At 30.6% G+C, this 14,082-nt stretch overlaps 2 protein-coding genes across 2 annotated transcripts; one reads left to right on the forward strand and one right to left on the reverse strand.

The window, feature by feature from the left end:
- Window positions 1-65: 65 nt before the first annotated feature.
- Window positions 66-1,894, reverse strand: NCS54_00331200 (FAD-binding PCMH-type domain-containing protein; the record flags this gene model as incomplete). The annotated part of the gene is made up of 3 exons (XM_053148891.1): window positions 66-1,377; window positions 1,437-1,490; window positions 1,548-1,894. 3 exons carry the CDS (start codon window positions 1,892-1,894, stop codon window positions 66-68), a joined length of 1,713 nt encoding a protein of 570 aa, XP_053004866.1.
- Window positions 1,895-11,737: 9,843 nt separating this feature from the next.
- On the forward strand, window positions 11,738-13,875 carry NCS54_00331300 (HET-domain-containing protein; the record flags this gene model as incomplete). Its single annotated transcript, XM_053148892.1, has 2 exons — window positions 11,738-11,993; window positions 12,077-13,875. The coding sequence occupies 2 exons, from the start codon at window positions 11,738-11,740 to the stop codon at window positions 13,873-13,875; spliced, it is 2,055 nt and encodes a 684-aa protein (XP_053004867.1).
- Between the last annotated feature and the right edge of the window lie 207 nt (window positions 13,876-14,082).

Consider the following 14,082-nt stretch of genomic DNA (forward strand, 5'->3'; position numbering starts at 1 on the left):
CTGTACCTCTTCATGCGGTCACCTCTTCAGCTTTTTACAGCACTCAATCTGAAGACTATGCCTCATCATACACGACAGAGAAGTCCACTATCCAGGTTATAGTCCCAATCATGGCTTCCAATACCTGAAAGCGCATATAAGCTGGCGGTGGGGTCATACTTCTCCTTGATCTGAACCAGACGCTCACAGTTGCCCCCATAGAAGTCCTGCTGGAAATTTCTTGCGAATGGGTTGGCCTCATTGATGTATGCACCCGTGTCTGGCGCCCACTCTCGCCAGACAGCTTCCTTGTTCCCCTCTGCCAACGCGGCGGCGGCGGCGAGGGCATTTTGAGGCAACAATGCCCTAGTGTTAATATCGACTCCGGTGGCCATGAGGTGTAGGTAGGCCCTTCGCCATGCCGGGCTCAGGGCGCCTCGCATCTCGTTCTGGACACTTCTGGGCCCCAGACCACCTTGGAGGCCCAAGACCAGTCTGGTCTGTCGCCCCTCGACCTGAGCTTTTGATATCTTTTGGAGGTGGGTTCGTAATTCGTCCAAAGGAATGTCCGACAGGTGACGGCGGCCTAGCAGGCGGCTAGAGGTCAGGCTGATGTCTCCACAGCGGTTGCGAGACGGGTTCAGAACGTCAAAGAGGGACAGGTATGTTGGCAGCACGGTAGGTTCCAAGACTACGACTAATATAGTCTGGCTTGCAACGTCGGCAAGCATGGTTTGTCGCGCAGATTCCAGGAGTGGTTTAAATGCGGCCGCGGTGGTGTTGTAGCTCCAGAGTGTCATGGCCAGCTCGATGCCCATGTTCTCTTGTGCTACCCCAAAACCGTATCCTGTTATGCCAGCATCCATTAGATCCGGGACTGAGCTTACGAAGGTGCCAAACGCAGTCCACGAGCCTTGAGCGGCCGCAGCCGTTTGGTTCTGGATGATGGACATGGAGAGAGTGCTCATCACCACATTGTTAGGAAGAGGCACAGTCCGCAACACATACTCGACCATGATGCCGTACAGACCTGGCCCGCCGCCTCGGATGGCCCGCAACAGGTCTTGGTTCTGGGCATCGTTGGCTACGAGGATCTCGCCCTCAGTGGTGACTACGGTCGCCTGCAGAACGTGATCTGCTGAAAGACCGTAGTGGCTCGATAGAGGACCATGACCCCCGCCTCCGATGGAGCCTCCGAGGCCGACTGTACCGTCTTGCCCACTGATGACGGTCCTCCCGGTCTTTGCTGCGGCTGCCAGCACCTCGCCCCAGGTACTTCCACTGCCCAAGATGACGGCATTCTCTGTATTGTTACTCAATGGATGTGTCCAGTGCGTATCGAAGCCGAGGTTGCGCAGGTGATACGTCCAGATGGACAACGAGTGGGCACCGCTGGATCTATAACCAGGCCAGTGTCAGTCTCAAGCTTGGGGCTGACTAAAACAGCCTTAACTAACCTGCCGCTCAGATCGTGGCCGGTGCCTTTGACAACAATTCGTATGTTTCGCTGGCTGGCCTATCTGGCAGCGACTGCAACCTGATCAGCCGTCGTAGCGTTGATGATGTACGCTGGCAGACCGCCCAATTCACAGCCAAGCGCCTTGTCATAGGCGTAGTCGTTTGGGGGCACACATGACCTATTGGCCCAGTACGGATAGCCAATTGACTCGGGAAGGGAAGAGTGAAGGTCGGAATAGAACCAGTTCTCCTGGACATGGTCGCAGTTGACGGCCGAATTGTTGTTGAAGCACGAAGATTCGACTGGGTTGGTCCTGATCAAGGCCCCGTTTGTGGACCGGTTGAGGGTGTTCCAGTCGTCGATACTGGGCCAGTTGGGGTTGAGTGGATGATTTTTGCATCTTGGGTCCGCCAGGGCGACGCCGATAAGGGTACTGGCAAGAATTCCCGAGTACATAGCATGGTCAAGGAGAGATGAGTGAGAATAGAATAATAGTGGGTAGTTCAAATGGTAACAGCACGGAATGGCGTTCCATCTTGTAGTTTATTTGTATTCAATGCATTATGCTATGGCTACCGAAATAGCCCAATACGCAATGCAAATATCGACTTACACTGTTTCCTTTCTCGCCCGCGATCCTAAGTAGTCGCTGCTTTTACTTAAGCCGGTAGTGAGCTCGGGGTAAGCTAATATGAAATATAGGTCAGCGGTTCTAGTTTTAGCCCCCGGTAATTAATAAAAATAAAAAACCCTATAATAAGAAAACCTTATAGATATTTATTTACTATACATACTCGCTTAATAGTTGCTTTAATAAAATTAGAGATAATATATTAAAGGGTAATTTAACCTTATAGTATACCTAAAGTATAATAATTATATTATTTCCCTAGGGGTAAACTAGTCATGCTAGGTTTATATTAGTAGAGAGTACTAGGCATAGTCTAAGTAATAAGGGTATAAGTTATATCTAGTAATATACTTAAGGTATTAAGTATAACTAAGTTATATTAATAGCTAAGGTAGCTTTTATATAAGAAAGTATTAATAAGTATATTTTATATATTATATAGCGGCTTATAATTATAAGTTACTACTTATAGTAAGTTATAAATTTAATTATAAGTCTAGGTTATAGCTTATAATATATATTATAAGTCGCTTATTCTTATTAGTTATACTTATAGAGCTATATATAACTAAGTAGGCGCTATAATATAATATCCTCTTGCTATAAATCCTTATTTTTAAGGTCATTTCTTATAATTATCTTTCTTAGTATATAACTTATATTTATAAATATTCTTCTTATTAATATAATATTAAAATTTAAAGTAATATATAATTATAAAGTATAAGCCCTTTTTATTAAAAATATTAGGTTTTTTATTATACCTTATGGTTATTATAAATTAGAATAATTAAAATATTAAGCTAAAAAAGGCTATAAATATTATACTTAATATATATAATATAGTTATTTATATAATAATTATAATTTTATATTTCTTAATAATAAGTTTATTTAATATATAAGATAAATATTATTTATATTAATTTTTATTTAATGATTAATTATTTTACCTAAGAGAAGTATTAATTAAAATAAGAGGAAAAGGTTATAAAGTTAGAATTAATTACTTTATAGTAGTAAGTAAATAAATAACTAGTTTGTTTAATATGCCTTTATTATTAAAAGAAATAGCTAATATAGTAAGGTAAGGAGATATTTTATTATAGTATTAAGATATTAGATAAATTAGAGGCTATAGAGAATATAAAGTCTTTTATAGCGGTTAAGGTATAGCTAATTAGGGCTATAGATATTATTAACTAAGGTAAGTTCTTTAAATTTTTTATTATTAATAAAAGTTCCTTAGGAGTTATTATGTATTAATAAGGTATTTTCGTAATTCTTAGGTATTTTCTAAGTTAAGATAGTTTTTTTATTTTATAAAATATATTATTTTATTAATAACTTTATGTATAGTAAGGATAATTTTTATAATTGATTTTTTAATTTATTATTAATTTTAACTTAAATAATATTTTTTATAAACTTAAGTAATAAAATATAAAAGAATAAATAAAGCTTAAGCTTAGGTAATAAAGCTAATTTATAATTATATTTTAAAATCTTTTATTTAATTTTATAATATCTAATATATTTATAATTAAGTTATTTATTTTATTATTTTATCTTAATATTTTGATTATAAGGTAAATTATATCTCTCTTCAAAAAGATTAATTCTTTAATGTTTTTTTTATTAATGTAATTTATTATTTTATTTTTAATATATTTAAGTTTTATAATTAGTTATTAATAAGAATTACTTTTAGATTAAGAATTATATTTCGTATTTATTAATAAGTATCTAAGGTAAATCTAAAATTAATATATATTAATATAGTCTTTATATTTTTATTTATAGCTATATTATAAGCTAATAAGGCAGCTAATAGCTCTTTAACTTAGTTAGTTTATTTATAGTTGATAGAATATTAGAGGTATAATTTTAATATTTAATTTATATATTTTATTTTTTTATTTTTCTCCTTATAATATATTATAAAGAGTTTATAGTTAGTTCTTAGGTATTTTATAAGGCTTTATTAAAGTTTTAATATAAATAATAATCCTTAGTATATAATAATTTTAAGTAATATTTTATAAGTTTTCATAATATAAAGTTAAAAAAGGTAAGTAAATTTTTTAGCTATTATTAATACTCTATAGGGTATAAAATAAGAAAATTTTATAAGTCTATTTATAATAATAAGGATATTATTATAAAAGTTTCTAATAATTAGTTTTTTTAATAAAAGTAATTTAATAATAAAATTTATAATAATTAAGTCTTATAGCTATTAAGAGACTAAGAATAATTATAGCTTTTTATAAGATTTATATTATTATGCCTTAGTTTTTATATAAAGGTTATATTAATTAATAATAATTAATATAATATTTTTTATTTTAAGAAAAGTATAAGTTTTTTTAATTTATTTTAGGGCTATATTTATTCCTTAGTATTTATATAGCTAATAGTTATATATTGTATATATAAGCTTATATTATAATTTCTCTAGGATTAATTATTTATTTATTTTTTTATTATCTAAGAGATATTTATTATATTCTTAGATATATTATAAAAATAAATTACCTTATTTTATTATATAAGTAATCTTATGGTCTTCTTATTATTTTAGATATATTAATAAATAATATAGTCCTTAGTTTATTTATAATATTTTTTTATAAAGTTATTATTAAAGAACTTATTAATATATATAATTAATTCCTTAGGGTTTTTATAATTATTATTATATAAAAGAGTAATTATATACTTTTTATATTTTTTTTTCAAGAGGTAGGTTTATTTCTAAGTTACCTAGTTAATTCTTTTATAATATTTTTTATATTGAATTATTCTCTTTTATACTTTATATAAGAGTTTATAATTAATATAATATCATTATACAACTTAACTTATCTTATTTATACTCTTATAGTATATAACCTAATAGTAATAGTAATTAAAGATAATTTAAATTATTTTATTAGAGATAAAGAGCTTTTTTTATAAATCTAGAGTTTATTTTCTTTTTATTAATATCCTTATATATAATTAATAAAGTCTATAACTTAATACTTATATTTCCTAATAAGTATAAGGTGTTTTAATAAGGCTATTAATTGCGAGGTTTATATAATAAATCTTTATTCTAAGTGCCCTTTTAATATATAATAATAAGTATTTTTTTATTTTAATTTTTCAAATATTTAAGTTAAGTTACTTATTAATAATATTAGCTTTATTATTTCTTAATCTTTTAATATAAGACATAATATAATTAAATTCTAAGAAGTATTTAATATATTATAATTATTATTTATTAAGTTTTTATATTTTTATAAAATAAATAATATTCTTATAACTAATATATATCTTAATTTAATATTTACTTTTAAAAAGGTAATATTAGAGTTTTTTAAAAGTATTAATAATTATAAGGAATATTTTATTATAAATAAGGTAATTAAGTCTTATTTTATATAATTTATAAAACTAAAATATAATTAGCTATAATAATTCTTTATTATTTTATTATTTAATCTAGGCGGCTAGGGCAAAGTCTAAGGTATTTATTTTAAGTTTAATTAATTAAAATAAGTTAAATATTTTAAGTATTAGTTTACTTAAGATAGGTTTTTTAATTTATTTAAAGGCTTATTTAGTTTATATTTTTATAATAAAGGTTTTATTTTCTATATAAGTTTTATTAATAATATTATTATTTTCTTAAGTATTTTAAAAAAACTTATAGTAGTAATTAATAAAATTAAGAAAAGCTTATATTTCCTTAATATTAGTTAATACTTTTTAATTTATAATTACTATAACCTTTTTATGGTTTATATATATCTTATAATAAGAGATAATATATCTAAGATATTATATTTCTAAGGTATAGAATTTACTTTTCTTAGGTTTTATTATTAACTTAATATCTTATAGTATTTATAATACCTTAAAGATATATTTTATATATATATGCTTTTTTTAAAAAAATAAAAATATTATCTAAGAAATATATAATAAATATATCTAGGTATTATTATAATATATTATTAATTATTTATTATAATATTATAAGTATATTAATAAGTCTAAAAGGCATAATAAGATACTTAAATAATTTATATTTTATATAAATTATTATTAAAATTACTATTAAAATTATTATTATTTATATATTTATATAAGCTAAGATTTATATATTATATATTTAATTAAACAGGTTTAATTAATTAAACTTATAGACCTTTATCTACCTCTAAGTCTAGCGCTAAGCCCTAGCGCTAACTCTTTTTAGGTTTAAACTCTAATACTAACTCTAAGAACTAATCCCTGTAAAACCTATAATGCTAATAACTCCTATTTCCTAATATAATTATACCTATAGCTATATAGTTAAATCTTAGTAAGCTATAATAAGCCTTCTTTAATCCTCTTATTTAATATAATAAAAAGTCTTTATATTTATTATAATTATTATAACCTATGCCTTATATTAATTACTCTATAAGTTAAAGAACAATTTATATTCTTTATTAATAAGATCTTATTATGTCTTTAGATTTAGTTTAAGAGCCTTTAATAAAAAAAGCTCTTTTTTAATAAAATTAATCTTCTTTAAATATAATAACTATATAAACAGAGGCTAAATAAAAAAAGAAAAATACTATAATTAAAGATTGTAAGTTTAATTAGGCTTTACTTATTAAATATTATATTTATATTAATACTCTAAATATTATTATTTAATATTATTTCTTATAGCCTATTATAAATACTTTTTATATCCTTATAAAGCTTATAAACCTCCTTAGTAAGGTTATCTTAGTTATATTAAAAATATATTAATAAATATTAACTATATTATTTTAATTATTTAATTAAAAGTCTCTATAAAAAGTTATTATAATTTTCTTAATATATTATTTATTTATTAGTTAGATATTAATTAGTTAACTATAGTTATTATTAATTATAATTAAACCTCTTCTTATAAGGATAATAAAAATAATTTTAATCTCTTTAAGGAATTAAGAATTATACTTAAAAGGTTAATATTAAAGAGGAGAGCTATTATATAAAGGGGTTAGACTTTAATCTCTTTAATTAGTTAAGATATAAGCTATTTATTATAAATAAAGCTAACTTTAATATATTATTAAAGCTATTAATAATTATATAAACAAATATTATTAATTTAAGCTTATTAAGACCTCTAGCTTTAAGTATAAAGCCTTTATTATTAGAATTACTAAGAAATAAATTAAGATATTTTAATTCTCATTTTAGATAATCTAAAATTAAATTATAATATTAAATATTAAAGGTATTTTTTTATTTATATTTTTTCTTAATTTAAATAAAGTTATAGGCTCTTTTAAGGTTAAGTACTATAATATATTTAATTTTAAAAAATAAATTTTTTAATTTCTTAATATGTAATACTAATATATAATTCATAATTATAATAATATTAATGTTTTAAAATTAATATAAAATTAAAGCTTTTTATTTTTCTTAAAAGTAAATATAATAAGTGTTACGCAAAAGAGAATATAGGCCCTGATAGCCTATACCATTAGGCCAAATAGGCTAAAAGGTCCGCCGCGCCTATCTTAGTTAACGGATCACAACGTAATCAGGCCCTATCGGGCTATAAGTCACAGGGGCCTAACAATAAGGTATCTAGTTAATAACTTACTTTCCTTAATATATCCTTTTTATAATATATCTTTAATATATTTTTTTAATATTAATAATTATATTATATTAAGTAAGTAGAGTTTATTAAAGCTAGGTTATTTGTTATTAATAAATTTTATGTCTAAATTATAGTATATATATAATAATAAACTTATTTTAAGCTTTTTTTATAAAACTCTTTTTATAAATTTAGTATTTTAATAAAATATTTTAGAGTTATATATTTTTTAGTATTTCTTTTAATTTATTTAAGGTTATTTTTAATTAATAGAATTACTATATAAAATTTATATTTATATTTTAATTTTATTATTTTTATTTATTATAATATTTATATTATATTACTTTAGGTAAGGATATATCTTATATTTACCTTTACTTAATATCTCTAGTTTATTTAATATAAATTTAAGATCTTATAATTAAGTTATTATTTATAATAATAAATACCTTTTTATTAAAAAAAAAGTACTTAATTAGTTCTTTAATTAAAATATAAAATAAATTAATATAATTATAAATACCTAAGTATAAGATTATATTATTACTTTAATTTATTATTATAATTACTATTAAAATTACTATTATTTATATATTTATATAAGCTAAGATATATATCTTATATATTTAACTAGATAGGTTTAATTAACTAAACCTATAGACCTTTATTTACCTCTAAGTCTAGCGCTAAGCCCCGGCGCTAATTCTTTTTAGGTTTATAAAACTCTAATGCTAACTCTAGGAGCTAATCCCTCTAAAACCTATAACGCCGATAACCCCTATTTTCTAATATTATGCCTATAGCTATATAGCTAGATCCTAGCTAGTAATAAGACTTCTTTAATCGTCTTATTTAGTATAATAGAAGGTATTAATACTTATAATAAGGGTTATAAGCTATGCTATATATTAATTATATTCTAAGTCTATAAGAAATTAAGTTTTATTCTTAATAAGAACTTACCTTTTCTCTAGCCTCCTTATAAAAGCCTCTAATAAGGAAAGCTCTTTTTTAATAAAATTAATCTTTTTATTAATATTATTACTAAGTAGAAAAAGACTAATGAAAAAAAAAATATTATAATTAAAGATTATAAGTTTAATATATTTTAGATTATTAAGGTCCTTACTTAATATAATGCTTTAAAGATATCTATTTAATATTATTTCTTATAGCCTATTATAAATACTTTTTATATCTTTATAAAGCTTATAAACTTCCTTACTAAGGTTATCTTAATTATTTTAAAAGGTATATTAATAGGTATTAGCTATATTACTTTAATTACCTAATTAAAAGTCTCTATAGAAAATAGCTATTATAATTATTAATATATTATTAATTAATTAAGTAGTTATAGATTAATTAACTAGCTAGTTAATTAGTTAGTTATAATTATTATTCGTTATAATTAAACCTCCTCTTATAAGGATAATAAAAGTATAATCCTTTAAGACTTTAATCTCTTTAAGTAATTAAGAATTATAAGGGTAATTAAAAGGTTAGTATTAGAGGGGAGAGCTACTATATAAAGGGGTTAGTATATGCTGCCCCGTCTAATTTATAAACTTAAAAGCTAAGGTCTAACCCTTTTATAAGGATTTTAACCTCTTTAGTTAATTAAGATATAAGCTATTTATTATAAATAGAGCTAGCTTTAATGCGTTATTAAAGCTATTAATAATTATATAGATAAACCTTCTTAATTTAAGCCTATTAAGACCTCTAGCTTTAGGTATAGAGCCTTTACTATTAAAACTACTAAGATATTAATTAAGATACTTTAATCCCTATTTTAAGTAGCATAAAGTAATATAACAATATTAATAAAAAAATTAATTGTATTATACTTAAATAATAAGGTATTATATCTAGTAATATACTTAAGGGTATTAAGTATAACTAAGTTATATTAATAGCTAAGGTAGCTATTATATAAGAAAGTATAAATAAATATATTTTATATACTTATAATAGCTTATAATTATAAGTCGCAACTTATAGTAAGTCGTGAGTTTAATTATAAGTCTAGGTTATAGCTTATAATATAAACTATAAGTTATTTATGCTAATTAGTTATACTTATAGGGCATATATAACTAAAGTATATATTATACTAATAAAGATAACCTAAATATATATATAAATTATACTTCTTAAAACCTAAGACTATTTAATAAATAATACTATATTTTAAATAATAAAAATAAGATATAACTTTAAAGCTAAATTAATTAATTTTAAAAATAAAAATAGAATAATCTTTAATAAAAAAAGAATATTTAAATTCTTTTTAATTATATAGCTTAATATTATATTAGTATTATAATAAGAATAAAAATCTAAGTTAAAGTTAATTACTTATAGGAGAAATAACTATAATTATAAGAAATAGCCTTATAGATAAGACTAATAAAGAAGGGATATTATATTATAACTTAAATAAATATATAGTTATATACTAAATATTGCCTTATAATATTTAGTTAATTTATATAAATATTAAACTATGTACTTTAATAATTATAAGCTAATATATACTACTTACTATAAGTATAATAAATAATCTTAATTTACTTACTTAGGCCTAAGTAACTTATTTAATATATAAAATATACTTATTATACTTTCTTATATAATAGCTATTTTATCTATTAATATAACTTAGTTATACTTAGTACTCTTATATATACTACTAGATATAATTTATACTATATTTAAGATAATACAAATTACCCCCTACTAATATAAATCTAGCACAGCTAGTTATCCCTTAGGAAATACATAATTATCACAATTAGCACTAATAATAAGTATATTATCTATTAATATACTAATAGTAGCTACTACTTATAATAACGGGATAAACCATATTAACCATAGTGACTAGCTGAGGTTATATTATAAGTATAATTATATCCTCTACTAGCCCCGTGGCAGGCACTAGCTTAGACCTTCCTCTTTAGTATAGCCCTTATTAATAGCTATATTGCTTAACTTTATAGGTAGCTAAAATAGAAGAGATATATGAACTATAGGTAGTAGCGAGAGTATATTTATAATAAATTGTTTAATGCCTATAGTTATAATAGTTAGGCAAGGCAGCTTTACCGAGCAGGAGACGAGCGTGATCTATAGGATGCTAAATTATACTGCAAACACGTGGACCGGGAGATTAATTTCGCCTCGGAATAGATCCCTCTTACAGAGGTCAGTGGCAATGAAGGAAAAAAGGAGAGGAAGCGGCTTAAGGTGCGTTGTTAGACTACCTTTAGATGCCATATCTATGATATTGCGATATATCGAAGCAAATATTGCTGGGACTTTTATCACTACTTAATTTAGTATGGGAATTTTATGCCTTATATTTTGTGCATTTTAATTGGCTATACCCCCTTATGGTTACCACAGTGGAGGTCCGCACGCACTCAGGAGATAAAGACTGTTTGATATAGTGGCTTCACCACCGCGCCTGAATATCCCACTTACGGGCAATAAGCTCGATAAGGAGCGCTCCTGAGCCGATGCTATGCTGGATAGGGATTTGCCTGTACCTTACGGGGACCTGTTACCCATAGGTAGCTTGTAGATATTAGACTCTAGCCTAGCACGTCCTGTGCCCCAGTAGGGGACCTGCCCGGACCAAAAATATACATACATACATACATACATACATATATACCATGGCGATTGAGGATCCAGGTGATGATTAAGAGAAGAATATGCCGGTCGGGCGGCGAAATAGAAAAAAAGCCAAGCCTCGTACACGTCACCTGGGCGTCACACCACCATGGAGGGCGGGGTAACGGGACAAAGAAATTGCGTCCGTGAGGTATATCGCTTCAAACTGCTCGTGAGATGAATGATCACTTCATTTTGGTTTCGTCCGACTGCGACCTACATATGAGACGGTTTAGCAGAGCCTACGCAGACGCTATCTTGTTACCAACATCTTAGAAGCCATGGCAAAGACAATGACGAACGAACGCTGACAGAAATAATTAGAAGCATGGATGGCAAGTGCAAGAATTGCCGCCACTTAGTTCGAAAAGACTTGGTCGAGGTCGGCGGTACCCCACATTTCTGGTCGAAAACTGCTGAGGGCAGTTGCAGGACTTGCCGGCTCCTATACGACGGCATCGCGATTGCCGCTCCGTATAGCAATCATGAAACGGTGCTTCGATGGGAGATACACGTCCAGAACGGATTGATTGTTAAAGGAACTGGAAACGGGGATGTTATGGTCGAATTTTACTGTACTTCCGGTACGTCTATGTTATGAGGTTCTTGATTGCTTTCGCTTTCTGGTGAATACCTATTGGAGGAAGACACTGATTTTACGATGAAGGCAATTCGGATCTCCCAGACGCGATCGGTGCAAAAGACCATGTAACCCCATGGTGGCAGGACCACACCACGATCTCTGTTTGTAGAGCCGCCGCCAATGAGGAGCAATCACTACCGGCCAGCATCCCTAGGCCAACACGACTGCTCGACCTTGGACTTGATTCGGCTCTAGAATCTGACTTGCGCTTGACACGCGACACGGCAAAGGTCTCTCAATACGCAACGCTCAGTCATTGTTGGCTCCAAGCGGACTCTGAACCTGTCCAAACCCGAATCGCCAACGTCAGCCAACATCTCCAGAGAATTAAATTTGCTTCACTCAGCCCCACCTTCCAACAAGCCGTGAAAGCCTGCAGGAGACTCCATATCGGCCATCTGTGGATCGACAGCCTTTGCATAGTCCAAGACGACCGGGACGATTGGGAACGCGAGGGTTCCAACATGGATAACATCTACGCCGGGGCGTGCGTCACTCTCGCCATGCATAGCAACGCTGAAGGCTTCATGCCATACCATACCCTACCATTTCCTCTGCACGGCGGCTCCACAGGAAAGATTCATGTGCGACAGCTCACTAACCACCCGGATCTACTCCACCATGTCGCCGCCGCCCCCAAGGCGGAGGACAAGGACAGGATCGCGCCTAACGGGGCTTGGGGACGCGTCTCCCTTCGTGGATGGTGTTATCAGGAGAGGGCCCTGAGCAGGCGTGTGTTCCACATAACGAGCGACGAACTGCTCATTGAACAAGGCGGTAGGATTGTCTACTGCCAGTGCTCACACCATCATCGGAATTCACAGGTGGGCTTTGCCGGGTGGCTGACGGGTGGAAGCAGAACGTTGCCCACGGATCAGGCCAAGTATACCTGGAGCAACGTGATCAGTCAGTATACGCAGCGTATGTTCTCGTTTGAAAGCGACCTGCTCCCAGGCCTGGCTGGACTCGCACGGCGACTAAGCACCGAATTCGGAATGGGGCCATACTTTGCGGGGCTGTGGAGAGAGAATCTTCTTCGCTGGCTTTGCTGGAAAAGCGTGTCGTGGAAATCGGAAATCCCTGGTGATATCTGCCCCAATTGTCGCCCCTATCCTCGTCGGAGGATTAGCGACGGACCTCTACGTGCACCAGTGTCGGAGTTCGTCCCGAGTTTCTCCTGGGCTTCGAGATTTGGGCCATGCAAGTTTATGCACGACCCATGGCGATTGAACGAATATGTTGCCGTCGCCGAAGTCATCCGCGCTGAGTGCCGAGCCAGTCAGCAAAGTCCGTTCGGCCGCATTCTTGCCGGATTCATCGACTTAAAAGCTAACCTGTATCGCGCGCTCCATTTCTCAACGACAGGCTGGTCTCGAAATGAACTCGTCGGCATGAATCTCTGCCTGACTCAGCATGCTTACGTGGTGGATGAGGGCTTCCCCTCCAGGTGGGATATGTCGGCGCATAAGGAGATTTTCAGTCATGTCAAGGGATGTGGAAGGAGATTCAAAGTTGATGCGAGCGATGACCTGCCGCCGGATGGGAGCGTCGTTTACCTGCTTGAGCTCTTCTACGTTACAGGGTTCCATCGGGATTCTTCATTTGACGAGGAGCTTGGATGGGAACGTACTATACCAGGGGAAAGGGCTATAATGCTTATCCTAGTCCCGGATGAGTCTAAAACAAAGGCTATTGAGGCAAACGGCCTGGGTCGGCCGGGTGAAGACATTCAGTCATTTCGGCGGATTGGCATTGGGATATTTGGTCGATTTGAGTTTCTAGACATGGGCTCGCCAGAGGAAACTATTATACGGTTAGTCTAGGACCCTAAGTACTTTCCAAGGGCAATTCAAGTATCCCTTCAATTGTCGAGGAGATTCGGCAAGTACCCCGCCCCATGATAAGTACTAGCACGTCACGATACTCTTTACCCGGGGGATTAGGTAATCGATTTACGCAACCCCTCTGTTCATCATAGAGGGGGCATTACAACCTGTAACTATGTTATTGCTATAACTACCTTAAGTAAC

This window comes from Fusarium falciforme, chromosome 2, assembly GCF_026873545.1.
Source record: "Fusarium falciforme chromosome 2, complete sequence".
Classification (NCBI taxonomy): domain Eukaryota; kingdom Fungi; phylum Ascomycota; class Sordariomycetes; order Hypocreales; family Nectriaceae; genus Fusarium; species Fusarium falciforme.